The sequence below is a fragment of the Globicephala melas genome, chromosome 3, assembly GCF_963455315.2.
Source record: "Globicephala melas chromosome 3, mGloMel1.2, whole genome shotgun sequence".
Lineage (NCBI taxonomy): Eukaryota > Metazoa > Chordata > Mammalia > Artiodactyla > Delphinidae > Globicephala > Globicephala melas.
Genome location: NC_083316.1, coordinates 42,513,498 through 42,541,083, shown reverse-complemented (window position 1 = coordinate 42,541,083; position 27,586 = coordinate 42,513,498). Strand labels below are relative to the sequence as shown.

Below are 27,586 nucleotides of genomic sequence, written 5' to 3'. Positions count from 1 at the left end.
TAGGTGGAGGGGGTGGGGTCATTGTTTGGAGCTTGGGAAGAGGTTTGAAACAAGTGAGGGGAGTTGAGAGAGGTGATATGAGGCTTAAGCCAACATTAAGAAAAAATTTGTATATAGTAAAATTCACTCTTTTGGGATACAGTTATGTGAACTTAGACAATTTAGAACTTAGAGTCTTGTAACCACCACACAATCAAGATACAGAACTAGTCTGTTCCCCCCGCCCACCGAAATTCCCTCAGGCTTCTCTTTTTTAGTCAACTCCTCCCACCATTCTCCACCTCTGACAACCATGGGTCTGTTCTTCATCCTATAATGTCATATAAACGGAATGTCATATAATGCCATATAGTAAATGGAATCATATAATATGTAGCCTTTTGAGCCTGGCCTCTTCACTTAACATAATGCATTTTTAATTAGGTGGTTATTAATGATGTAAATGTTACTGTATAATTTTGCTGTAGTTTTTTGCTTATTTCAAAATGTGCTTATATCATCCCCAAGTCCAGCTTCATGTAAACAGCGTTTTTTGGGGGGGTTTTTTGGCTGAGAAATGATTAATAGTTATAGCTTCAAATATCAAAGAAGCCCAAAATAGATTCCTGATAAGTGCCCAGGAGAAAGTAAAATAGAAAAAAATCAGCTGTCTCTCCCCACACCCTATTATGTCAGCCATCTCCTTGCCTTTTGCATGTAGAAATCTACATGGAAAGTTTGCTACTGAGTGTGACCTTTGCCAGCATGAAAAAAAAAGGGAACAGCTGTTACCATAAGAGGGTGGAAGGAATTAATGTTGTTCCTGGCCAGTTGGCACTGTGTGCCTTTCTGGGACAGTAACAACAGGTGACCAACTTCTGCTTTTTATTTTTGTTATCGTATAAATAAATAGGCTAACTTGTTTTTTGTGCGGAAATCTCAGGGTCCATATTAAAATAAACTGTCCACGTAATTGTCCTGGATTTTTTTTTAAAGCTGTTTAAGTACATACACAAATTTCTTTTAAGAGTCTTAATGAACTAAGAGACTCCAAGGTTGAGGATATTATAGGTAATTATTGACAGAAAACCACAAAAAGTAAAAACCTTCTTTGGTAAATGTCACTTATATCTAAACTGCACTTTATCCCTTTTGTTCCAACTTAAACAGAAAACCAACAAGATAACTAAGTACTTTTTATAGTAAAACCATGTCAGCCACAGAGAGGTGGCGACTACAAGCCAGTGACCAGAATGTACGTGTTCCTAAAAGCCGAGGGTGCACTGTTCTTTGAACTCTTGCCCCTGGATACTTTGAGTGCCATCTCTGTGAGTCACACCCAAATATATAGCGCTCTTGACCACTGATCCCTCCCATGTGGCTCCATACTCTTCACCTTCTCCCCCTCTACCTTGCACAAACTCATCTTCTTGAGGTACAGCTTTCATCAAGTCCTTTCTTGCTCAGGAGCCAGTGTTGATTTTTCATTTCTTTTTGAAGTATATCCAAATTATTTACCTGGAATTGAAAATCCTTATACTGTAGTTTTGCTTTGCCCATTCATATTTCTCTTATTCCTCATTTCTCTCTACCCTGTTATAGTTGGATCATCCTATTCTTGTTTTTTAAATTGTCTGGCAACAGACTGACCTTGGGTATCAATCTTTAATTCATTACTAATTGTTTCCCATTGCAGGTATTTTGAATATTTTTTTCTACTCTATTTAAACCTCCAGTTATCTCCTGCTCTCCTCATTTTTCAGCAAATGGTACTGTTTCCCACTTCATTTAGAAGGCTTTAGAGTCAGATAAGTGTATGTTTGAATCCTGGATGCATCACTTACTATCAAGGCTGGTATACATCTGAGTCTTCGTTCCCCTGCCCACAGCCCTCCCGTGGACCTCCCCAAGATCCCACAACTAAAAGGCTGAAGCAGAACCCAGCTCCTCCAGCACCAACTGGCATCTGTTCTGAGTGGCCAGTGCTGGTGCAGTACTAGTTGTTAAACATTTTAAATTTCACCCTTATTACATGTATGACTTTAAGTTACTTATCCTCTCTGAGTCATCCTCTCATCTTTAAAATGGGGATAATAATACCAAGGTGACTCTTTGTTCATCAAATATTTGTTGAGGGCCTGCCTTGTTCTAAGCACAGTGTTAAGTGCTTGGGGTATATCAGAGAACAAAACAAACATATTCATGCCTTCTTGGAGCTTGTGTTCTAGTATTCTGAGGATTAAATGAAAATTACTGTTAAATGTTCAGTATGGTACCAGACCCATAGAGGTGCTCACACTGTTTCAGCCCCCTTTCTTCCCTTTTGCCACACTGTTTTCATCAGGGCCAAAGGGCCCAGGGGAGTGTGGGACGGGGAAAGGGTGAAGCCAATACTAATAACTGGATATGACATCCCCAGAGAGTAACCAGGACCTGACTACATTGCATAGCAATACAAATCAAACAGGAAACACTAAAAAAAACCCCAACACTAGCCAGCCCTGCTCTTGATGAGTTGATAGTCTTGGTCGTTTGTGTATGCTTACATTTCCTCTCATCTCCTATGGATCCAGCTCCATCCATTCATCCTCATTCTCAAGTCCTCCTCTCCCACCATCTGCATTTTACCACATCAGCTCACTATCACATCTTTTGCACCATAGAGAAGACCAAAAAAAATCATTAACCTTCTTTTGCCGTATTTGTCCTTCAGGGTATAGATGAAGTTCTCCCCCTTCCTTCCTTTTTATCACAAGGCATTTAAAAGTTTCTACCCACTTACTCTCATTCTCTAATTCTTTTCAGTTTTTCTGTTTTCACTCAGAGAGTACTGCAGTCCTTCTATCAGGATTCATCAGTGACCTCTTGTGTGTTCTTTTTCTACTTAGCTTTTTAAGTGGCATCTGCTATTGTTAAGACGATCTGAACCCAGAAGGCTCACGGCCTCATTGACCCGGGGTTTGAATCCTAATTTTGCAACCTAAGTTGCCTTGGGCAGGTTTCTTCATCTTCAAAATGATGTAATAACATTTCCCCTTTAAAGTTATTAAAGACCATCTAGCATACTGTCAGGGAGTTAAGTAAAAAGTGTTACATTTTTGAAAAGTGCCCCCTCATTTTCCCTGACACTGTTCTTTCATGTTCTTTATCCTACTTACCTGGTAGTTCATTGCTTATTAGTTGGCTATGTTGTCTTCCTTTTTTCTTTCTAACATTATGGTTGTTGTCACTTTCTCTGATCTTCATAAAATCTCATGGCTTCAGCTATCCCCTTTATAATTGAAATTTCAGATATTCATCTTTACTCTGCATTCTCTCTTGAGTGTCAGATATGAATGTCTAGCTGTGCTAGACATGAAACATTTGTCAAATGATCAGGACTAAGAATCAGGAAGGAGTCTCTGCATTTGATCTGTAGAGGAAACAAGCTATCTTACCTGGCAGACTTATTAGTTTCACTTAGTTAAGTTGGTAAAATTTTGAATGACTTTCTTTACTTTTGGACATTTAATGATCCTTTATAAAGGAGGGGAAGAAAACTCTTTATGTTCAGAAATAACATACAACTCCTGTCAACTGGCAGGAAGATTTTTCATGTGATTCTGGAAAGATTTGCAACACCTGTTTCCAAAGAAAGCAAGAAAAATATTGCATGTTTTTCTCTCCAAAATGTATTTTGTTCAAACTGAATTGGACAACAAATAAAGAACATTCCTTAAATTTGGAATGAATAGAATTTTCTAAAAACTGCTCAGGTAACACAAAGTAGTAAAGAGCCAAAAAAATTTTATTTACTTTTAACCTTGGACTTCTAAAAGGAGAAAATGAAAGGGTTTGTAGAAGCAAATTTTACGAAAGTAACTGTAGACTTACTTGTTAGACCCAAATATACATGTAGAGAAATGAACAAACATGGTTAAATTTATATATGCTGGATTTTTTTTTGGAAGGGAGACTATTTCTTACATATGGGTTTTATCCATTACCTTTTTGGTAAAACATAGGCTCCTAGAAGCAGTTCCCTCACTGTTTATTTTTCTTGTAAGTTTGCTGTTTATTTTTCTTGTAAGTTTTGCTGAGGTTTCTTATTTCTCTTCCACAGTTTGCCTCAAAGTGTACTTACACATTAGGATGGCTCAATCAACCCAAGTGTAGTAGATTAAGATATATGCTAGGTCACACAGAGTAACTCCACCTTCACCCCCAGTCTAACCAACAGAAGGAAATCAGCTGTTTGTCTCTACACAGACCAGCTTAAGCTCATAGAATCATGGATTGAAAAGGGACCTGAGAGATGTCATTCTTCTTTTTCATTTGTAGCTAAGAAACTGAGACCCTGGTGGTTAGTGTCCGTTCCTAAAGGAGAGGTGGTATGATATGAAAAGAAGAGGACCTTTTTGTTAAAATCCTGGCTTCCCTCTTTACCAACTGGGTAATCCTGGTATCTGCCTTAGTACACACCCAAGAGCTGTGTACTCTTGGGTGAGTTGCTTCACATTTGTGAGTTTCTGATAAAATTTAGCTCAGAAATATAGTTAGTGCTGTTTAAAATTTTTAATAATTTGCTGTATTTGTGTTTTGTTTTCTTAAACTTGAGCAAGACTGATTATTTTGTTAACCTATAAAAACTCATTTGGTGGGGCTTCTCTGGTGGCGCAGTGGTTAAGAATCTGCCTGCCGATGCAAGGGACACGGGTTCGAGCCCTGGTCCGGGAAGATCCCACATGCCGTGGAGCAACTAAGCCCGTACACCACAACTACTGAGCCTGTGCTCTAGAGCCTGCAAGCCACAACTACTGAGCCTGAGAGCCACAGCTACTGAAGCCTGCTCACCTTGAGCCCGTGCTCCGCAACAAGAGAAGACACTGCAATGAGAAGCCCGCGCACCACAACAAAGAGTAGCCCCCGCTCGCCGCAGCTAGAGAAAGCCTGCGCGCAGCAGCGAAGACCCAATGCAGCCAAAATTAAATAAAATAAATAAATTTATATTAAAAAAAAACTCATTTGGTTTTATTGATCTGATTTTTTTTTGATCTTTTTTTTTGATCTGATTTTTTGACCAATTGATCTGATTTTTCCTTTTTCTATTTCATTAATCTCCTATATTCTTTCACTTTCTCGAGCTTTTAAAAGATAAGTTATTGTGTTGAATGTTTCATTAATTTCTAATGTATAAATTTAAGACTACATTTTCACGTGTAGTATTTTAACTTTATACTTTAAATTTTGATTTGTCATATTTTCATTCATATCAAACTATTTTGTGATTTATATCTTAACTTTTCTATGACTTAGTGACTTGGAAGTTTTCAAACATGCAGATTTAGGGGGATATACTCTTTCTTTCCCCTTTGTAGAATTGTTAAAGATAGGCAAATATCTGGCAAACAGTAGGTATTCAACTGATATTGTACTTTTCTTTAAAGAAATAAACTGTGACTCTTGAAATTAGAACAGGAAACATAATATTGCAATAAGTATGTAAGTAATACTAAAAGTGACTTTAGTTCTATGATATAGCCAAATAAGGAGATGAAGTATAAAGAGCAAAGAGGGATGATGGGAAGAGGGTAAAATTGGGAGGAGGGGAAGGAGGAAGGAGAATTAAGAGAAGATGTAGGAATATCATGTTGAATTAATTCTAGCTTCTTTGAGGTCATATTCTACTGGTCACTTAGGTCTGTGGACTTTAGAATATTAATTATTTTTATTATGTTTCACATACTTTTATAGTAGAAGTGTCCATAGATGACCATTTGTGTGTGTGTGTGTGTGTGTGTGTGTGCACGCAGGTTGTGAAACTATATGGCAAAAGTTCATGTGTTTTTGAGGAGAGGGTCCGTAGTTTCATTAGAATCTTAAAGGGGTCTGTGAACCCCAAGAAGTTAAGAACTGCTACTTTAGAGACTTCACTATGTGGGATAACTTGAGAAGCCTACCAGGAAAGAATTCTGTTTTTTCCTGTTCTAACAGTGATGACTACTACCCACTTGAGAGAGATTGAGTGTTCCTTACAATTCCTTAGGTTAGAAGCAGATGATCAGGCAATGTACTAAGAACAGAATTTAGCTTTTACTGAAGTGAAACTTAAAACTATATTGTATTTTACAAGCATAAGTATTGTGCTGCTTGGAATGAATTACGAAAACCTAAATGCCTTTGATTAGTATTATCTGTATGCAGCTAAGCCGAGTGTTCATGGCCTCCATTCAGGGTAGGAATAATTCTGGGAGTAAGAAGAAGCAGTTGGTAGCTGCTCTGCAGTTGGGGTGCTGTAAAGGCGGGCTTTGGGCAGCCAGAGCCAAGGAGGCACTCTGCTGGGTTAGAGATTAAGGGCTTCTTACCCCAGGACAGAAGAATGGGAAGATTTGAGGTTGGTGAGCCAGGTAGGAGAGTACCCCAGACAAACTTGACCGGCCCTCTTCCTTCCCCTTATAGGAAGGTTAGTTGCCTGGAGAGAGAAGCCAATTCAGGGTTCTTAAATTTGAGGGATGCAGCAGGGACAGGTTCTTTAAAGGAAGCAAGCCAAAAGTATTCACATAGGGGAATTTTATTCTGGGCATTGGCTCACAGTTAAATCTATGTTTACTCAAGTACTTCATAATTATTTCCTCTTAAGTTAGGGAATCAAAATTAGTTTTGCTGTGTATTAAGTGTTAACGAAATTTGATGGCTCTCAACCTTAGTTTATTTTTAACCCCCTAAATCTGCATTATCCATTATGAAAGCCTCTAGCCATATGTAGCTATTTAAGGTGAAATTAATTAAAATAAAATAAAAAAATTAGTCCTTCATTCTCACTAGCCACATATTAAGTGCTCATTAGTCAAGTGTGACTAGTGGCTGCTGTATTGGACAGCATGTTGTATTGGTTACTTTTGTCATCACAGAAAATTTCATAAGACACTGCCCTAAATGAAATTATTTATTTTCTTTCCTCTCCCCTCCATCAGACTGACGGTTTATATTAATATGTAATCAATTTTGAGGTTTTGTTTAAATCAAAAACTTGAAAGACCCACTAGAGTAATATTCCTTTGCTTATTACATAATTAAAAAGACAGTGCCACCCTTTTAGAATGATCTGCCTGAGTACCATTATTTTATAAGATTTTTCAAGAAGTGGTGACTAAAATAAGTATATTCATTATGGCTTGTATTTGATTACCCCTGCTAAACTGATGACTTTCTGCTAAACTGATGACCCTCTAGATTATTTCTACTGCCTATAAGATAAGCATGTTTTGTAACAAAATTTCTAATGTCAAAAAACCTTAGACCTTGGAAATTTTTTTAGTATACTTTTTAGGAGATATAAAACTTATAGCTATTATGATCTACCTACTTCATATGTGGTAAATCACTGTAGTTCTCAAAAGTTTCAAGAGAGGAAAACCCCCAAAAGTAATTTCACTGTAGGCCTACCTCTCTGAGAGCTTATCAATCAGGCTTAAAAGCCAAAGGATAATTTCTATTACTTTGTTACTATTACTTCGTTTTTTGTTTTAAACAGAATAGAAAAGTGGGCCTTTTCCTTTGCCCTGGTTTCAAACAATCTCTTTACCATAGATGGGACTTTTTCAGTTAAGTTGCATGTATAACAATTTCAGGAAACACAGTGAGAAAGGTTTCATTGTGATAAAGTGTTTTTTAAAATTCAAAATTAATGATCATGATCTTTTGTTTTATTATGAAATATTCAAACATGGAAGTACATACAGTGGAAAATTAGTTTTCTACCTGATTTGTATTAATACCATCTGGAAATAACTACTTGAAAGTTGGTTATATATTCTAGGCTTTCCAATGTATATTTAGACATAAATGCAAGTAATTTGTTTTATATAAATTAAGCTATACTAAATATAATGTTTTTACAGATTAGTTTGCCTACTAAACAATATATACATATACATATTTTTCTATATATATGATTCATACTCATGCTATTGATTAGGTTTAAAATTTTTTTCCCCAGATTTTATGGTAGGATATCTAAAGCATAAATATGTTTTTTATGAAGATAATATACAGTTGTAGTGTATGTGCAGCTGCTTTAGCGTGATAGTGACCTATATGTGCTCAATACATGTTAATTTCTGTTCTTCTTTTTGGACATATATGAGAAAGGCCATGGAAGATGATTAACTTTTTTTCACTATAAAGCAAACCTTTCTCTTAATCATATTTGTGTTTTGTGATTCAGGTTTGTAAATTACTACAAGACTAGCAGGGTTGCTATTTAAGAGTCTTGTAAGCTAGGCTGCCTCAACTATTTTAGGTGCTTCTGGTAAGAGCAGATATTTCCTAGTGAGTAAGAGACCACATTATGATTTATCCTTTTAACTGAGAGGACACAGTATAGTATGTACTGTAAAGTTGTACAATATATGAAAACGTTTTACATGGGAATCTTGGAACAAAGTCCTTTGCTAACTTTGAAGATTTATAGAATGGATGCTGAGATTGGGAATTCAACACTTCTCTTATGGAGTAGGATATGTTATTGTGTGCTTTGTGATAAAATTTCAGGTCTGATTGTTTCTGTGGGTTCTAGAGAAGAGATTAGGAAAAGATGGATCTAGAGCTGATTGTTAATTATTTGTAAAGTCCTATTTTGAAGTATTATTGCTTTATACTCCTCATTTCATCTGGAAATCTGATCCTTCTGCTTTCCTGCGGGAATTTGTGGACCTCTGTTTTGGGTGGATCAGTAAAGAAGATTGAACTGGGGCCCCAACTCCTTTTTTCATTGAGAAAAGAGTAAGGGGTGCTGCTGAGAGAAGTGCTTCTGCAATAGCCATGTCTTAAGCTTTGCTTTGGAGATAATGCTGGACTGTACAAAAATTGCCTTCAGGATTCCAGGAATTTGTGAATCGTAAATTTCTTTTAGCAATTAACGTGGGTATATCAGTCTTTTTATCTTTATTTGTTAGCACTTTGTGTTCCCGGTGGAAAACAAGCTTGAGAAATAATTGTTAGAATATAGAATTGGAAGTGCTTCCCTAGCATGTTCTTGGACTTAAGATCATTAACCAGTTTTGTTTGTTTGTTTTTTGTTCTTTTCTTGGTTTATTTGTTTTAACTTGGGTCTTGTGGAGAGAAAAATAACTTAAAACTTTTCAGGACCTAAGTTTATAGTTATACAAAATTATTATTATGTGCCTCAGAGGCTTTTGCATGCTTGTTTATTCATTGGTTCATTTATTCATTCAACATATATTCCTTGAAGTGCTTACTATAGGCAGGATTGTGGCGGGAAGTCTATCAGATAGTAATCTACTCAGGGTAAAGGACAAATGGAAAATGTATTTTGTAGAGAGTCCAAAGGCTGAAGATGGGTGTGTGTGTGTGTGTGTGTGTGTGTGTGTGTGTGTGTGTGTGTGTGTGTGTGTGTGTGTGTGTGTGTGTGTGTGTCTGCCTGCGTGTGTGTATTTAAGAGAGAGTTAGACACACATCCATATATACATATACAGAGACATGGTCTGTAGTTCTGTGGGAAAAATCTAAACATTTTTAAAACTGTCTCCTCTTATTCCCACTGTTATTTCTTTATTTCAAGCCCTCAACATCTCTCATATACACTAGTATTTCTTGCCTCTGGACTTCCCTCTATTCTTTTTTTTTTTTTTTTTTTGCGGTACGCGGGCCTCTCACCGCTGTGGCCTCTTCCGTTGCGGAACACAGGCTCCGGACGCGCAGGCTCAGCAGCCATGGCTCACGGGCCCAGCCACTCCGCGGCATGTGGGATTTTCCCGGACCGGGGCACGAACCTGTGTCCCCTGCATCGGCAGGCGGACTCTCAACCACTGCGCCACCAGGGAAGCCCTCCCTCTATTCTAACTTCACACTTCTCTATCCTTTATACAGTTTTTCCCAGAGTCTTTTCCCCCACTAAGGCACAGATTGGGTTGTGTGTCTCCTGTTACCCACAGAATAGAGTCCAAACTTCTTAATATATAGTCTGAATATAGATTCTGTAAATAGTCCCTTTATTAAACTCTCCTGAGTTATCTGCATTTAGTTACTGGACTCTATTTCATGCTGAGACCCTGACTGGTCTTACCTTCTGCCTCCCGGTTCTAGATAGCTTTTTCCCTGTGTGGACCTGCTCTCATCATTGTCTACCTTGTCCTCAGTACTAAGAGGCTCACTTTGCCCTTTGGCTTCTAGATGGGTTTGAAGAATGGGAAGCACTGGAAGGAGAGTGGGGTTTCTTCTCCTGGAGTCCTCCTGCCAACTCCTCTGTCGTGTTGGCTCTCCCAGAGGTCATAGCTCTTTGAACCTTCTAGGTCTAGGAGTGGTTGCAGCTTCAGAAGGTTGTACTATCTCTTGACTTTGCCCTCACCATAACTTGTAAATAGTCCCTTATTAAGCTCTTCTTAAGTTCCCCAGTTTGAGGATGCTGTTTCCTGCTGGGATCCTGACTGCTACATTGTCTAAGTCATCTAAGCTTCAGTTCTGTTTGCAGTTACAGCTGTGTTATTTTCCAGTAGTGCTTATCTCTCTCTTATTAAAAATTTTGTGGTGAGGTCTTTTTCATTCCTTTCCTTTTTTAGTGTTTTTAGTCCTTCCCTTTTTTTTTTCTTTTTCCTTTCCTGGCACTGTGTCTGCCGTGTCATAGAAATTGAAATGTCTGAGTGAATAATGAGAGGAGATTTTCAAGAAGATGGACACTTGAATTTCCCTGGGGTATAGCGTAATATTTATTTAGATGTCTGAAATTGAGAAAATAGGGAAAGGTGTAGTGGGTACTGAAGTCAGTATAGTTACTTTAATAATGTCTAGATTTATATTTCATTCTTTTCAAAACGTAAACTTAGGACTTGTTTTTCTTTACCTTTGCTTCTATATATTAGAAATTAACATTGGTTCTCTTTAAAATGCATTTTAGGTTTATTCCATTGGAATATTTTGTAACAACCTGTCTTTAAGGAACTATGTACTATATATAAAATGGGAGATATTTCAATTATTACTTAATTGGAGAAGAATATAGGAAATATATATATGTATATATATATATATGTATCTATCTCCACGTATTCATTTATCTACTTCAATATAACTTAGAGAAGTTGTGGTAAGAGCAGACATACAGTAGTTAACAAATGTGTTTATTAGCAGCATTGAACTTTTAAAAGTGACTTCTCTTAAGGGAATTTCAATTAAGAGAAAAATACCCTAGAATTATGATTAGTGTCAAAAATAGTTTCTATATCCTTTATATATTAAGGAAAGAATATTCGTGTTCTGTGAAAGAGTTTGTTTTGAGAAGAATCTTCCTATAATACTAACTTTGACACAGAACTCTCTATTACTACCCTAAAAAATTACCACTGAAAATAATTTCTGTGTAGATAGAGAATATTTCATTGCTTTTTAGAGTAGAGGTGTCTGTTTACTCTGTGGGGATGGCTCTGCCTGTGTGTGTGTGTGTGTGTGTGTGTGTGTGTGTGTGTCTTATTCTGCTTGGGCTGCCATAACAAAATACCAAAAACTAGGTGGCTTAACAACAGAATTTGTTTTCTCAGAGTTCTAAAGGCTGGGATTCTGAGATCAGGGTGCCAGCGTGGTCAGGTTCTTTTGAGGGGTCTCTTCCTGGCTTGCAGATGGCCACATTCTTGTTGTATCCTCACATGGCCTTTCCTTGGATGCGTGCGTGTGGAAAGAGATCTCTCTCTCTCTCTTCCTTTTCTCATAAGACCACCAATCTTATTGAATTAGGACCCTACCTTTATGACCTCATTTAGCTTAATTACCTCCTAAAAGTCCTATCTCCAATTATAGTAAAATTGGGGGTTAGAACTTCAATGTAAGAATTTGGGGGGACAGACACAGTTCAGCCCATAGTAGTGTGCGTGTGTATATATAAATCACATGAGTAATAGAGGAAATCATTGTGATATATTTAACTTGGAGATTCATGCTTAGGCAGTGACAACCCAATATTGAAGCTCATTATTGAAGTTTCTTCATAAAGCTGTGGTGTTAGTGGAGGTGGTGTAAGATATTCTCTCACAGAGTGTATATGACACCTTTTTTCCTCAGACCTCATTGTCTTTACTCTGTTCTCACTCTTCTTTTTTTTTTTTTTTTTTTTTGGCGGTACATGGGCCTCTCACTGTTGTGGCCTCTCCTGTTGCGGAGCACAGGCTCTGGATGCGCAGGCTCAGTGGCCATGGCTCACGGGTCCAGCCGCTCCGCGGCATGTGGGATCTTCCTGAACCGGGGCAAGAGCCCGTGTCCCCTGCATCGGCAGGCGGACTCTCAACCACTGCACCACCAGGGAAGCCCTGTTCTCACTCTTCTTGATGTCTTAGCATTGACGTCCTACATTTAACCTAGTACAGACTTGATACTCTAAGCTACTTTCATTGGCTTTTTGTATAACAACATTGTCTTACTTCTCTATTGTTCATTCTTGTGTTTAAAGAATGGTTAATATGTTCTGCTGAATGAGAGAGACACAGCCCCTGCCCTCTAGAGCATGTAATCATCTCCTCTCCCTCTCTCTCCTGCAATCTCTTTTCATGATTTCACTATGGATATTAGTCCTTACCTGACTGTTTTTATTGATCTCTGTTAGTCTTGACTTTAGGCTTTCTCTAAGACTGTTTCATTCTCCTGGCTTCTTACCACCTCCAGTGCCAACAATCTGCAAATCTGTCTCTACTTCTTATCTTCATCCTGCATTATATTCCTTTCGCCGTTTAGTGAATTTTTACTGAGAGCCAACTGTGTGCCTGGTCCGAAGGATACAAGAATGTTATGGTCTTTGTCCTCAAGTTGCTGACAAAATGCAAAAAGCAGTTTAAGATACTATGTAATGGATGTGTGTCCAAGGTGCCATGGGGCAGATAAGTAGGGAGTGCCTTACTTATCAGGGAAAGGGAAACAAGGGGACAGGTATCCCAAACAGTAGGCTGAACATATATGTAGGTACCTAAGGTTTTGAAAACATAGTCTGTTCAGGCAACAGCAAATGGTTCAGTGTGATTGGAGCCGTAAGCTACATGGGGAAGAGTGAAAGATGAGGCTGAGCATTTAAGGTGTCAGATTACCCCAAAGGCAATATTTTCAATACTCAACTAATTTTCTTTCATCATAAACCAGGTGCCTGTCCCAACTTCACATTTTTGTCAATGGGACCATCATTCTCCCTATTCCCAAAGTTTGAAGTGTCATCTTCAGGTCTGCCTCAACAATTGTGACCAGTCCTCAAATTGAGTCATTTCCATATTCAAAACACTCTTTCATGTGTCCTTTTCTGTTTTCCCTGTCAACATACTGCTTAACACTTAATTAGTAGATTATTTCAAAGCTGTGTTAAATGCTCCCCTTTCTAATTTTTTTTAAAGTTAATTTTTAAAAACCCCTTATTTTACTGTGTTACCCTGAGCAAAAGAGGACAGTGATATTTTATTTATTCCTACAGGATAAGTCTTTTCTTAGGCCAGTATTTTAAAAAAATAATTCTTTTTGTTAAACTCCAAAATCTCAGGTTCTCTTCCTCCCATTAAAAACCACACAGTTGTGGAATTAAGAGTAATCTGCAGAAAAGAAGATTTTGTTTCATTAACGTTGAGTTTTTATTATGAACATAACATGTATTTTATACTGAATAAGCTTTTTCAAAGGAAGGTACCCCTCACCCAAATCATCTTCCTTGTCACAATTCTGTTAATTTAGCAAATCACTTGCCTCCATGGGAGACATCATATATACACTGACTCTAGGAACAGATAGCCTGTGTTGTAATCCTGGTTCCACTACTTACTAGTTCCAGCAGGGTTCCTCATTTCTTAAAGCCTCATAATAATTTTATGTGAAAAAAGGGGGAAGTGATGTTACCTACTTCACAAGGTTGAGGTAAGGATTGAGTTAATCTGTGTAGCCTAGTGCTTGGCATGTGTGAGCATGCAGTACATGTTCGCTATAAAATGTTATGTACCTTGAAAACTTCTTGCTCATTCTCTCTGTACTCTTGTTGGTGTGACCTCATGCTTCTCTTGCATCCCTCTACCACTAAATGCTCTCCTTGAGGCCCTGCCTACTGCCTATGATTTACCTGCTGCTTCAAGTTCAGCTCAGTTGCCTGTTCCTTAATAGTCTTTTTAAAAAAATGAATTAATGTATTTATTTGTTTTTGGCTATGTTGGGTCTTTGTTGCTGCATGTGGGCTTTCTCTAGCTGTGGCGGGCAGGGGCTACTCTTCGCTGTGGTGCGCGGGCTTCTCATTGTGGTGGCTTCTCTTGTTGCAGAGCACAGGCTCTAGGCACGCGGACTTCAGTAGTTGTGGCATGTGGGCTCAGTAGTTGTGGCTCGTGGGCTCAGTAGTTGTGGCTTGTGGGCTCTAGAGTGCAGGCTCAGTAGTTGTGGCGCACGGGCTTAGCTGCTCCACGGCATGTGGGATCTTCCTGGACCAGGGCTCGAACCCGTGTCCCCTGCTTTGGCAGGCGGATTCTTAACCACTGTGCCACCAGGGAAGCCCTAATAGTCTTTTCTAACTACTCCAGTTCACGTTGACCTCTGAATTCCTATAGGACCTTTTATATCATTTTAGAAATTAGTCATATTTTCTCTTTTATGGTATTCCTTTTAACATTTACATACAGTAAAATGTACTTTGTTTTTGGTACAGTTCTGTGAGTTTTGACAGATACTTAGAGTTGTGGAATTACCATCACAACCAAGATATAGAACAATTTCATCATCCCTCAAAAATCTGTCTTAGTATTATTCCTTTTGAAACTGCTTCCTGAGTATGCCTTCTGTTGCTACATGTACAATTTAGGCTCTTGAACCGAGTGCCCGTTTTACACTAATTGTCTCCTCTATGTTTGGCATACTCTAGTATCAAGGATATAGTAAGTAGATGCTTGACTGTTTGAATTGTATAAAACAAAGCCTAAAAGTGTGGTAAATTTAAACATACTAAGAAATTACTAATTTAAGTTATTTAACTTCTCTTTGGTCTTTCATTTTATTTGGTGAAAAATTTCAAATGAACATTATTCCTGTATAACTTGTTAAAGTGATTTTGGAGCCTTACCAGGGCTAATAAAAACCATTTTTAATTTGTCTTTGGAAAACAAAGGACTTATTTCTGTTCTTATTATCAACTATACTTACAGTTTCTATTTTTTCTAACCCTATTAATTTAAATTTTAATATGAAACAAAATTTTGTATCTTTTCCCTCCTTGACTGCATTTGGCTGTTATGATGTATTATTGATTATTAAATGTATATACTGAGTTTTGCCTTTTTTTCTTAAACATATTTAATGTATTGAGCAATTCAGTTAAAAATGAATTACGAACAACATGTAAAATACAAAACCTTCCTGTTTTCTCAACTTTATTTTTTCACGGGCCAATGTTGCTGTCTTCCCTTGGGGTTTCCTTTATTGATTGTCCCTAAAATCAGAGGTCAAGGCAAGTAAGAGAATTTAAACTTGATAAAGGTGGGGCTGATGTGGACAAACTAATGATGCATGGTTTCCTCAGTCTTTACTCTTGGATGTAATGGAATAGTGATCCTTTTTCAGAAAGGACAAAATACAGTTGAGATTTGCATCCCATTTAGTAGAGTTTACTTCCTAATGAAGTGAATTGAATTTAACCATGTGTATCTTTTTTTCCCTTCCCTAACAGCTTCCATGCCTATGGCTGTTCTAAATTTGGGCCAAATATATCCATTTCAGAGAGGCTTTTTCTGTAAAGACAACAGCATCCAGTATCCGTACCATGACAGTACCGTCACAACCACTGTCCTCAACACAGTGGGGCTTGGTTTACCCATTTCCTCTGTAAGTAAATGAATAAGTAGGTAGTGATGGGTTTGTTGTGCTGGAGGTTTTATGAAGTGATCGAATTGGGGTGGGGGTAAATCCATAGTACTGTCGTCACCAGAGTTGGTGTGGTGAATGATTGCTTAAAGAATATAGCCACTGCTTCAGTCCAGGGCAGTGTTTCTCCAGTTAAAGGGAGATATTGCCCCAAATAACTTGATGTCATCATAAAGAATTATAGAATGATTATTTTAGAATGAAGAGTTCATTTAAGTAATTTTGGATCAACACTTTTCAGTAGACAAGTGAAGAAACTTAGGCCCAGATACTTGCTCAAGCCCAGTAAGCTATTTTATGGCAGAGCTGAAACTAAGATTATGCTTATTTTATCATGTTAAGTGGAAATTGAGGCCACAAAAACGGAGATAGATTTATTTGTTAAATTTGAGAATACAGTTCATCAGAAAGAATGTAAATACATATGCAAAAGAAGATCCTCAGAATATATCAAAACTATATCACTATTTTTCTTTCTTTTCTTTTTTTTTTTTACGGTACGCGGGCATCTCACTGTTGTGGCCTCTCCCGTTGCGGAGCACAGGCTCCGGACGTGCAGGCTCAGTGGCCATGGCTCACGGGCCCAGCCGCTCCGCGGCATGTGGAATCTTCCTGGACCGGGGCACGAACCCGCGTCCCCTGCATCGGCAGGCGGACTCTCAACCACTGTGCCACCAGGGAAGCCCTATATCACTGTTTTTTTTTTTTTTTTTTTTTTTTTTTGTGGTACGCGGGCCTCTCACTGTTGTGGCCTCTGCCGTTGCGGAGCACAGGCTCTGGACGCACAGGCTCAGCAGCCATGGCTCACGGGCCCAGCCGCTCCGCGGCATGTGGGATCTTCCCGGACCGGGGCATGAACCCGTGTCCCCTACATTGGCAGGCGGACTCTCAACCACTGCGCCACCAGGGAAGCCGTATCACTGTTTTTTAAGTTGTACTATTCATCAGTTTGTAGGTTAATATTTGGTTTCATTACTTTAAATAATTGGACAGTTTGCTTCTAGGTTAAATTTCACAAACTAGCTTAAGGTTGGCACTTGAGATATTGTGCTTACTTTCTCTATCCTTGGTTCGGATTCCTGCACCTTGCCCTGTGTCTCTCTGTGTGAGTTGGAAATGGATGAGAAGAAGCAGAATAAAGATTTACCTCCTTGAGTGTCTTGGGAGTCCAGCAGATCATGCCATACTTCTCTTTTGACAACTTGTCTCTCGTCAGTTGCCTTCCCCAGATAGTTGACTTACATTTTTTAAATTGTTTTAGCAAACAGAAGCCTTATTTCCACAGTAGGACAGACTGGCTTTTCTTTCCCTATTTTGCCCCCAAATTGGCTAAGAATAATAGCCTTGTTCTTTGGTTTTTCAGTTCATATCTGAGTTCAGTTCATATTTGCCTTTTTTGGCTAGCAAATTATTATTTTATTTTTTGGTGATGTATTTAGCACAGTATTCTGAAGGTGAAGGGGACTTGGATTTAGTTATGTTTCAAGATATATTAAATATTTCCACATGCAGTCTATGCATCCTAATTTGATTAAAGCCACTTTTATAGGAGTAAAACGGAAGGAAAATTTGGGGTTAGTTTAAGGAAATATTTACATTTTTCCTAAGATGTAAATTCCATGGTAATTGGTAACCTCTATTTTAGCCACCAGCCTTATGAAACAATGTGCAGGAAAGCATATAGATAGATGGAAGAACATTTATGTAAACATGCCTTAATGTGCAAAAAAACCTTTACTCTAAGTTCATTAAAAAATGTGTTATTTGAAATCCTGTTATGTCTCCATTGTATGAAGTGTTTACCTATTAAAATTTTCTTACTCTAGGATGTGGATTACTCCCTTTTTTTTTTTTTTTGCGGTACGTGGGCCTCTCACTGTTGTGGACTCTCCCATTGCGGAGCACAGGCTCCGGACGCGCAGGCTCAGTGGCCATGGCTCACGGGCCCAGCTGCTCCACGGCATGTGGGATATTCCCGGACCAGGGCACGAACCCGTGTCCCCTGCATCGGCAGGCGGACTCTCAACCACTGTGCCACCAGGGAAGCCCCTCCCATTTTTGATTGGGGATTTTAGCGACATCATTCTTGGTGATTATTGTAAAAAACACAGAAATGTCAATAGCCTTTTAAACCAAAATTTAGAGTAATGGACTTTGGATTATCCTTTTCAACTGTTGTGGTGTGTGTGAATGCAACAAAAAAAAACCCCAAGATTTTGTATTTCAGCACAAGTATTTTTCTAGCATTGATTATTATGTAGATTATTGCTACAAGTATTATTAGTGTGCTATATTAAGTAGATAATATTCACAGTTTTAAAGGATAAAATACAACTTGGAAGAAATATTTTCCCCTATTTTTGGTATTCTAATTGCTTTCTGATTACTTTTTTAAAATCACTTTTACTTCCTTTGTTAATGTTTGAGGAAAAAGACAATACAGGATAAGTTTTGAGGATTGAATTAATATATAATACTGCATCTCTAAAGTTTGAGATTCAGCAATATTTGGGAAGATGAGGGAGATCATTTACTATGGTTATATGGATTTTCTCAAGTTCTTTGTTTTTGGCATATAGTTTGAAAAATCATATTTCTTTAGGTGACTGTCCCAAAGGAGTTAAATGAGGCCCAGTTTTTTTTAAATTTTTGAGTAGCTACTTAAATGGTAATAAAAAATTGCTATGAAGAAAAAAAAATGGATGGGTTAGTAATATGTTTATTTTTATAAGCTGTAAAGAAATATATAAGTAAAGTGTTATATATGGCAAAAGTGGCCATAAGAGTCCTGCACTGTAGGAGGACATTGGTGTTTGTTGGGTTTTATGGCATGACAAGTCTCTCATGCCACCCTTTCCTGTACTAGTCCAGAAAGCTGGTATCAAAATGGCCTATTGCCCACACTTGAATACTTTAACTCCTTTGTTTCCATGTTGACATAAGTGCCGTGCTGCCTTTTCCCAGTTTCCCCCCAATTGGGCAAGGCAATAAGCTTTGCTAGGGTAAGAATGGTCTGTTTTGCTCCACTTGTATCCTTAGTGTCAAGCACATTGCTTGGTATGTAACAGGTGTTTAATAAATATAGATAGAAAAATTTAATGAAAAAATACTAAATGTGAAATGGAATAAGATTGTCACTTATGTTTAATAATAATTACTACCATGAAAATTCAGCTTAACTCTTTGGAAATATATTGGATTTCCAAGCCATCTCTTAATATCAGATACCTCATTAAAATAGCTTTTCAGGAAAAAAATGGAACACTATCATACTGAATAGATATCCTGATTAGAGATATCTTAAAATATGGGGGAGCGTCTACTGGAATGAAAGAAATATGGTATTATGGAGCTTAATTTCTTAGGTTGGAAAAAAGTTTTATTTCCTTGTTTACTTATTCCGATGTGGAGCTGTATTTTTTGTCTACATTGTTGTGGAAAGTACTGCTTCAGTCAGTTCATATGAGCATTTATTCCAGCACCCTTTTTTTATATAATTGTCACAAAATGAAGTAGTACCAGATGCATCCTTAAGTAATTTGTTATAATCACAAACATTTTCTTTGTTTAAAACTGCTTTTTATACTACCGTTGGAAGAGGTGATGTATAGATTTGGTATATTAAGTATTTGTCGTACATCCACTTTACAGAACGCTTGAAAATATTTTGATAAATTTTAGTATATTGGATGAACCTAAAGGAAAGAAAAGTTATATAAATATTGAGTATATACTGCCAATAATGAAAACTAAAGCTCAGTTTCACATTAGCCAAGCTTACTGAATTCCACTGCTGGTTTCCTAAATGCTGTGGCTTTTTAAAGGATTCATAGGAAAAAATTTCTGCTCATAAAATCTTCTTCTTCTTTTAAAAAAATAAATTTATTTATTTATTTATGGCTGCGTTGGGTCTGTTGCACACAGGCTTCTCTAGTTGCAGCGAGTGGGAGCTACTCTTCATTGCAGTATGCACGCTTCTCATTGTGGTGGCTTCTCTTGTTGCGGAGCTCGGGCTCTAGGCGAGTGGGCTTCAGTAGTTGTGGTGCATGGGCTCAGTAGTTGTGGCTTGTGGGCTCTAGAGCGCAGGCTCAGTAGTTGTGGCGCATGGGCTTAGTTGCTTCGTGGCATGTGGGATCTTCCTGGACCAGGGCGCGAACCTGTGTCCCCTGCATTGTCAGGAGGATTCTTAACCACTGTGCCAGCAGGGAAGTCCCAAAATCTTCTTTTTAAAAGTAGTTTCAGGGAATGTTATGGAATGCCTTTGCTAAGGTTAAGTGGTCAAGAGCTGTTGCTTCACACACTGAGTACATCTCTATTAAATGACTAGACATTGTCTTTTAACTTTTCTACTGCATGTATCTTGACAAATCTGCAGGATTTAAGTGGGTTAAATGTTATTCCTGGATGGGAATTCTGATTTTTGAGAAGCCCTAAAATCTCTTTCTACTAAGTGAGCCTTATCAGTGAATTATATGTGATAAGAAGATAATTGAGGGCTTCCTTGGTGGCGTAGCAGTTAAGAATCTGCCTGCCAGTGCAGGGGACATGGGTTCGAGCCCTGGCCCGGGAAGATCCCACATGCTGCGGAGCAACTAAGCCCATGTGCCACAACTACTGAAGCCCACAGGCCTAGAGCCCGTGCTCTGCAACAAGAGAAGCCACGACAACGAGAAGCCCACGCACGACAACAAAGAGTAGCCCCCGCTCACCACAACTAGAGAAAACCTGTGCACAGCAACAAAGACCTAATACAGCCAAAAATAAAAACAAATAAATAAATTTATTAAAAAAAGAAGATAATTGAAATTAAAATGTTCATTTTGCCTCCCACCAGGAATTAAGTCCTTTTACAGAGCATCTAAACTTGCACTCAGAGTTACACGCCTACCCCTGCCACTTTTTCAAGCAGAAGTGACATAATTTTTTAATTTGTTAAATATTGAACTGGCAAAATGACCAAAAATATTTTTGATGGATGTGATAAGATTAATATGCAGTTATGTTAAAATATATGAGAAAGGTCAAATTTATCTTTTCATTAATTCCTTTTTATAAAATAGGCCAAATATATATATATTTTTTTAAATAAACCTTTCATCTCTGAATACATGAAAATCCTAGCATGGTAATATCTGTGTTTTTCTGTTATGGACCAAAGAGTTTGAAGGCAGAGTATCTCAGTATAACTTATTTTGGGAATGTCATCTGTCATACTTTAGGTAAAAGTGAAGTGAAGGCATTTGTGTTAATATTTAATAAGTTTATTTTCCTCTTTCATAAATACTATTTTGAAAACTCTAGCTGGGGGTGTTATATACTCTACTTTTTTAGGTCCTAATAAATTGGTTGAACTTGTGACATTGTTTCCTTGAACATTTTTTAATTAAAAATAAATTTGCAGCTTAGATTTGGCAGTGAATTGTTAGATAACAATGCCAGAAGCATGGTCTATGAGAGAAATAATTAATAAGTTGTACTTAATTAAAATTAAAAACTTCCGCTCTGTGTAAAGCTACACACTGGGGGAAAATATTTATAAAACACATATCTGATAAAGGACTTGTGTCCATAATATAGAAAGAACTCTTGAAACACAACAAAAAGCCCAATCAAAAAGTGGCAAAAAGGTCTGAATAGACACCTCAGTGAAGAAGATATACAAATGGAAAATAAGCATATGAAAAGATGCACCATATCATATTTCATTAGGGAATTATAAGTTAAAACAACAGTGAGATTCCTCTACACATTTATTAGAATGGCTAAAACTTTTTTTCCTTCATGTTTCTTTTTTTTTTTTTTACATCTTTATTGGAGTATAATTGCTTTACAATGGTGTGTTAGTTTCTGCTTTATAACAAAGCGAATCAGTTATACATATACATATGTTCCCATATCTCTACTCTCTTGTGTGTCCCTCCCTCCCACCCTCCCTATCCCACCCCTCTAGTTGGTCACAAAGCACTGAGCTGATCTCCCTGTGTTGTGCGGCTGCTTCCCACTAGCTATCTATTTTACGTTTGGTAGTGTATATATGTCCATGCCACTCTCTCACTTTGTCACAGCTTACCCTTCCCCCTCCCCATATCCTCAAGTCCATTCTCTAGTAGGTCTGTGTCTTTATGCCTGTCTTACCCCTAGGTTCTTCATGACATTTTTTTCCCTTAAATTCCATATATATGTGTTAGCATACGGTATTTATCTTTTTCTTTCTGACTTACTTCACTCTGTATGACAGACTCTAGGTCCATCCACCTCATTAGAAGTAGCTCAATTTTGTTTCTTTGTATGGCTGAGTAATATTCCATTGTATATATGTGCCACATCTTCTTTATCCATTCATCCGATGATGGACACTTAGGTTGTTTCCATCTCCTGGCTATTGTAAATAGAGCTGCAATGAACATTTTGGTACATGACTCTTTTTGAATTATGGTTTTCTCAGGGTATATGCCCAGTAGTGGGATTGCTGGGTCATATGGTAGTTCTATTTGTAGTTTCTTAAGGAACCTCCATACTGTTCTCCATAGTGGCTGAACCAATTCACATTCCCACCAGCAGTGCAAGAGGGTTCCCTTTTCTCCACACCCTCTCCAGCACTTATTGTTTCTAGATTTTTTGATGATGGCCATTCTGACTGGTGTGAGATGATATCTCATTGTAGTTTTGATTTGCATTTCTCTAGTGTTTAATGATGTTGAGCATTCTTTCATTTATTTGTTGGCAGTCTGTATATCTTCTTTGGAGGAATGTCTATTTAGGTCTTCTGCCCATTTTTGGATTGGGTTGTTTGTTTTTTTGTTATTGAGCTGCATGAGCTGCTTGTATATTTTGGAGATTAATCCTTTGTCAGTTGCTTCATTTGCAAATATTTTCTTCCATTCTGAGGGTTGTCTTTTGGTCTTGTTTATGTTTTCCTTTGCTGTGCAAAAGCTTTGAAGTTTCATTAGGTCCCATTTGTTTGTTTTTATTTCCATTTCTCTAGGAGGTGGGTCAAAAAGGATCTTGCTGTGATTTATGTCATAGAGTGTTCTGCCTATGTTTTCCTCTAAGAGTTTGATAGTTTCTGGCCTTACATTTAGGTTTTTAACCCATTTTGAGCTTATTTTTGTGTATGGTGTTAGGGAGTGATCTAATCTCATACTTTTACATGTAGCTGTCCAGTTTTCCCAGCACCACTTATTGAAGAGGCTGTCCTTTCTCCACTGTACATTCCTGCCTCTTTTATGAAAGATAAGGTGACCATATGTGTATGGGTTTATCTCTGGGCTTTCTATCCTGTTCCATTGATCTATCTTTCTGTTTTTGTGCCAGTACCATACTGTCTTGATTACTGTAGCTTTGTAGTATAGTCTGAAGTCAGGGAGCCTGAATCCTCCAGCTCTGTTTTTCGTTCTCAAGATTGCTTTGGTTCTTTGGGGTCTTTTGTGTTTCCATACAAATTGTGAAATTTTTGTTCTAGTTCTGTGAAAAATGCCATTGGTAGTTTGATAGGGATTGCATTGAATCTGTAGATTGCTTTGGGTAGTAGAGTCATTTTCACAATGTTGATTTTTCCAATCCAAGAACATGGTATATCTCTCCATCTATTTGTATCATCTTTAATTTCTTTCATCAGTGTCTTATAATTTTCTGCGTATAGGTCTTTTGTCTCCTTAGGTAGGTTTATTCCTAGATATTTTATTCCTTTTGTTGCAGTGGTAAATGGGAGTGTTTTCTTGATTTCACTTTCAGATTTTTCATCATTAGTATATAGGAATGCCAGAGATTTCTGTGCATTAATTTTGTATTCTGCTACTTTACCAAATTCATTGATTAGCTCTAGTAGTTTTCTGGTAGCATCTTTAGGATTCTCTGTGTATAGTATGTCATCTGCAAACAGTGACAGCTTTACTACTTCTTTTCTGATTTGGATTCCTTTTATTTCCTTTTCTTCTCTGATTGCTGTGGGTAAAACTTCCAAAACTATGTTGAATAAGAGTGGTGAGAGTGGGCAACCTTGTCGTGTTCCTGATCTTAGTGGAAATGGTTTCAGTTTTTCACCTTTGAGGATGATGCAGGCTGTGGGTTTGTCAAATATGGCCTTTATTATGTTGAGGTAAGTTCCCTCTATGCTTACTTTCTGCAGGGTTTTTATCATAAATGGGTGTTGAATTTTGTCGAAAGCTTTCTCTGCATCTATTGAGATGATCATATGGTTTTTCTCCTTCAATTTGTTAATATGGTGTATCACGTTGAATGATTTGCATATATTGAAGAATCCTTGCATTCCTGGAATAAACCCCACTTGATCATGGTGTATGATCCTTTTAATGTGCTGTTGGATTCTGTTTGCTAGTATTTTGTTGAGGATTTTCCCCTCTATGTTCATCAGTGATATTGGCCTGTAGTTTTCTTTCTTTGTAACATCCTTGTCTGGTTTTGGTATCAGGGTGATGGTGGCCTCGTAGAATGAGTTTGGGAGTGTTCCTCCCTCTGCTATATTTTGGAAGAATTTGAGAAGGATAGGTGTTAGCTCTTCTCTAAATGTTTGATAGAATTCTCTTGTGAATCCATCTGGTCCTGGGCTTTTGTTTGTTGGAAGATTTTTAATCACAGTTTCAATTTCAGTGCTTGTGATTGGTCTGCTCATATTTTCTGTTTCTTCCTGATTCAGTCTTGGCAGGTTGTTCATTTCTAAGAGTTTGTCCATTTCTTCCAGGTGTTCCATTTTATTGGCATAGAGTTGCTTGTAGTAATCTCTCATGATCTTTTGTATTTCTGCAGTGTCAGTTGTTACTTCTCCTTTTTCATTTCTAATTCTATTGATTTGAGTCTTCTCACTCTTTTTCTTGATGCGTCTGGCTAATGGTTTATCTATTTTGTTTATCTTCTCAAAGAACCAGCTTTTAGTTTTATTGATCTTTGCTCTTGTTTCTTTCATTTCTTTTTCATTTATTTCTGATCTGATCTTTATGATTTCTTTCCTTCTGCTAACTTCGGGGTTTTTTTGTTCTTCTTTCTCTAATTGCTTTAGGTGCAAGGTTAGGTTGTTTATTCGAGATGTTTCCTGTTTCTTAAGGTAGGATTTTATTGCTATAAACTTCCCTCTTAGAACTGCTTTTGCTGCATCCCATAGGTTTTGGGTCATTGTGTCTCCATTGTCATTTGTTTCTAGGTATTTTTTGATTCCTCTATGATTTCTTCAGTGATCACTTCGTTATTAAGTAGTGTATTGTTTAACCTCCATGTGTTTGTATTTTTTTCAGATCTTTTCCTGTAATTGATATGTAGTCTCATAGCGTTGTGGTTGGAAAAAATAGTTGATACAATTTCAATTTTCTTAAATTTACCAAGGCTTGATTTGTGACCCAAGATATGATCTATCCTGGAGAATGTTCCATGAGCACTTGAGAAAAATGTGTATTCTGTTGTTTTTGGATGGAGTGTCCTATAAATATCAATTAAGTCCGTCTTGTTTAATGTATCATTTAAAGCTTGTGTTTCCTTATTTAATTTCATTTTGTATGATCTGTCCATTGGTGAAAGTGGGGTGTTAAAGTCCCCTACTATGAATGTGTTACTGTCGATTTCCCCTTTTATGGCTGTTAGTATTTGCCTTATGTATTGAGGTGCTCCTATGTTGGGTGCATATATATTTATAATTGTTATATCTTCTTCTTGGATTGATCCCTTGATCATTATGTAGTGTCCTTCCTTGTCTCTTGTAACATTCTTTATTTTAACGTCTATTTTATTTGATATGAGTATTGCTACTCCAGCTTTCTTTTGATTTCCATTTGCATGGAATATCTTTTTCCATCCCCTCACTTTCAGTCTGTATGTGTCTCTAGGTCTGAAGTGGGTCTCTTGTAGACAGCATATATATAGGTCTTGTTTTTGTATCCAAAATGGCTAAAATTTGAAACACTGACAACACCAAATGCTGTGAGGATGTGGAGCGACAGAAGTTTTCAGTCATTGCTGGTGGGAATGGAAAATGGTAAAGCCTCTTTGTAATACTGGCAGTTTTTTACAAAACTAAACATAGTCTTACCATAGGACCTAGCATTGGAGCTCCTAGGTATTTACCCAAATGAGTTGAAAACTTATGTCCACATAAAAACCAGCACATGATGTTTATAGCGGCTTTATTCATAATTGCCAAAGCTTGGAAGCGACTGAGATGTCCTTCAGTAGGTGAATGGATAAGCTCTGGTACATCCATACAATGGAATATTATTCAGCTAAAAATAAATCAGCTATCTAGCCATAAAAACACATGGAAGAACCTTAAGCACATATTACTAAATGAAAGAAGCCAATCTGAAAAGACTACCTAGTGTATGATTACAGCCGTATGACATTCTGGAAAAGGCAACAGTATGGAGATAGTAAAAAGATCAGTGGTTACTAGGGGTTGGAGGACAGAGGAGGAATGAACAGTTGGGGTACAGAGGATTTTTAGGGAAGTGAAACTATTCTGTATGATATGGTAATGATGGATGCATGACATTATGTATTTGTCAAAACCTATAGAACTGTACAACATGAAGAATAGCCCTTAATGTAAACTATGGAGTTAATAATAATGTATCAATATTGGTTCATCAGTTATAACAAATATACCATACCAATGAAAATTGTTCGTGATAGAGGAAATTAAGGGTGGTAGTTATGGAGAGGGAGTGTATCTTTTACTCTCTGCTCAGTTTTTTTAATAAACCTAAAATTACTTTAAGAAATAAAGTGTATTAATGTTAAAAATTTTGAAAAGAAAATAATTTGCTCACAAAGTCTGGTGAGATGTCAGTGCTCTTTGTCTAAATAATATTAGTAATGATGATTATCCTCATAGAGAATAATTTATACATTCATTGCTAGGAATAGGATTATTTGATTAGATGTAAAGAGTAAAATTTCAGGGCTTTGCTTCATATAATTTATCAATTTTTTAACTCATTTTATGAGAGTATTTGTTTTGCCTTGAGATCATTGGTTCTTGCCAAAGGAAAAGTGCAAAATTGGTTGATAGTTAAGTAAATAAAATACTTTTAACTTATAAGACTTAATATCCAGTGAAGACTTAAATTTAGAAAACATGATAGTACTTAAAAATTCAGCGCAAGCTTTCAGTTTTTATAATGAAAAAAAACAGGCAACTGAAATCTTGTTATAGTCCTATAATTAAGAAAATATATGTGTGGGATATATTTAGTTCATTTTATGTAAGGGACCATTACCATTTCAAGTTTTATTATGTAGTAGATCTATATAATACATTACAAATTTTTTGGCTTTCTGAAAAATAATAGGTTGAGTTTACCATCTTTTAACAGTGAAGATTTTATCTAAGTACAGGTTCACAGCCCATTACCCAGAACTCTTGGAGCCAGAACTTTCTGAATTTTTGAAAGGTTATATGATTCATACACCTTATGTAATGCCCTCAGCAGGGTCTAGGACAGTACCTTATAATCAAACACACTAATTTTTATGTAGTGAAATAAGACTAGTAAAAATAAGTGGGGTAGATAAAGGCTGGGGTCATTCCTTCATTTGTTCAGGTTAAGTTTTGCCATTAGATAAGTTCAGGTTAGGCTTTGGTGCCAAATGTCATGAAAGAACTAGGATTTTGAGGGCTTTGGGTTTTAGAATAAGGGATTATGGGCCTTTTAATGAAAGCTGATTTAAAATTATTTATTTCTTAGTCATGTTATGTGGTTACTTTAAACAAATATTTGAAAATCCTAAGTTTAGTTTTGGTTGAGAAGCA

At 37.2% G+C, this 27,586-nt stretch overlaps 1 protein-coding gene across 2 annotated transcripts in view; it reads left to right on the top strand.

Moving 5' to 3' along the window:
- The window catches only part of PLPP1 (phospholipid phosphatase 1), a 118,928-nt gene that overhangs the window by 21,603 nt on the left and 69,739 nt on the right, over positions 1-27,586 (top strand). The window contains exon 2 of one of the 2 annotated variants that reach the window (XM_030843306.2): positions 15,638-15,792. The exons of the other annotated variant lie outside the window; for it this stretch is intronic. Within the exon in view, the coding sequence (XP_030699166.1) occupies positions 15,638-15,792 (155 nt within the window). The remainder of the gene's footprint in view (positions 1-15,637; positions 15,793-27,586) is intronic. 2 annotated transcript variants of the gene reach the window in all.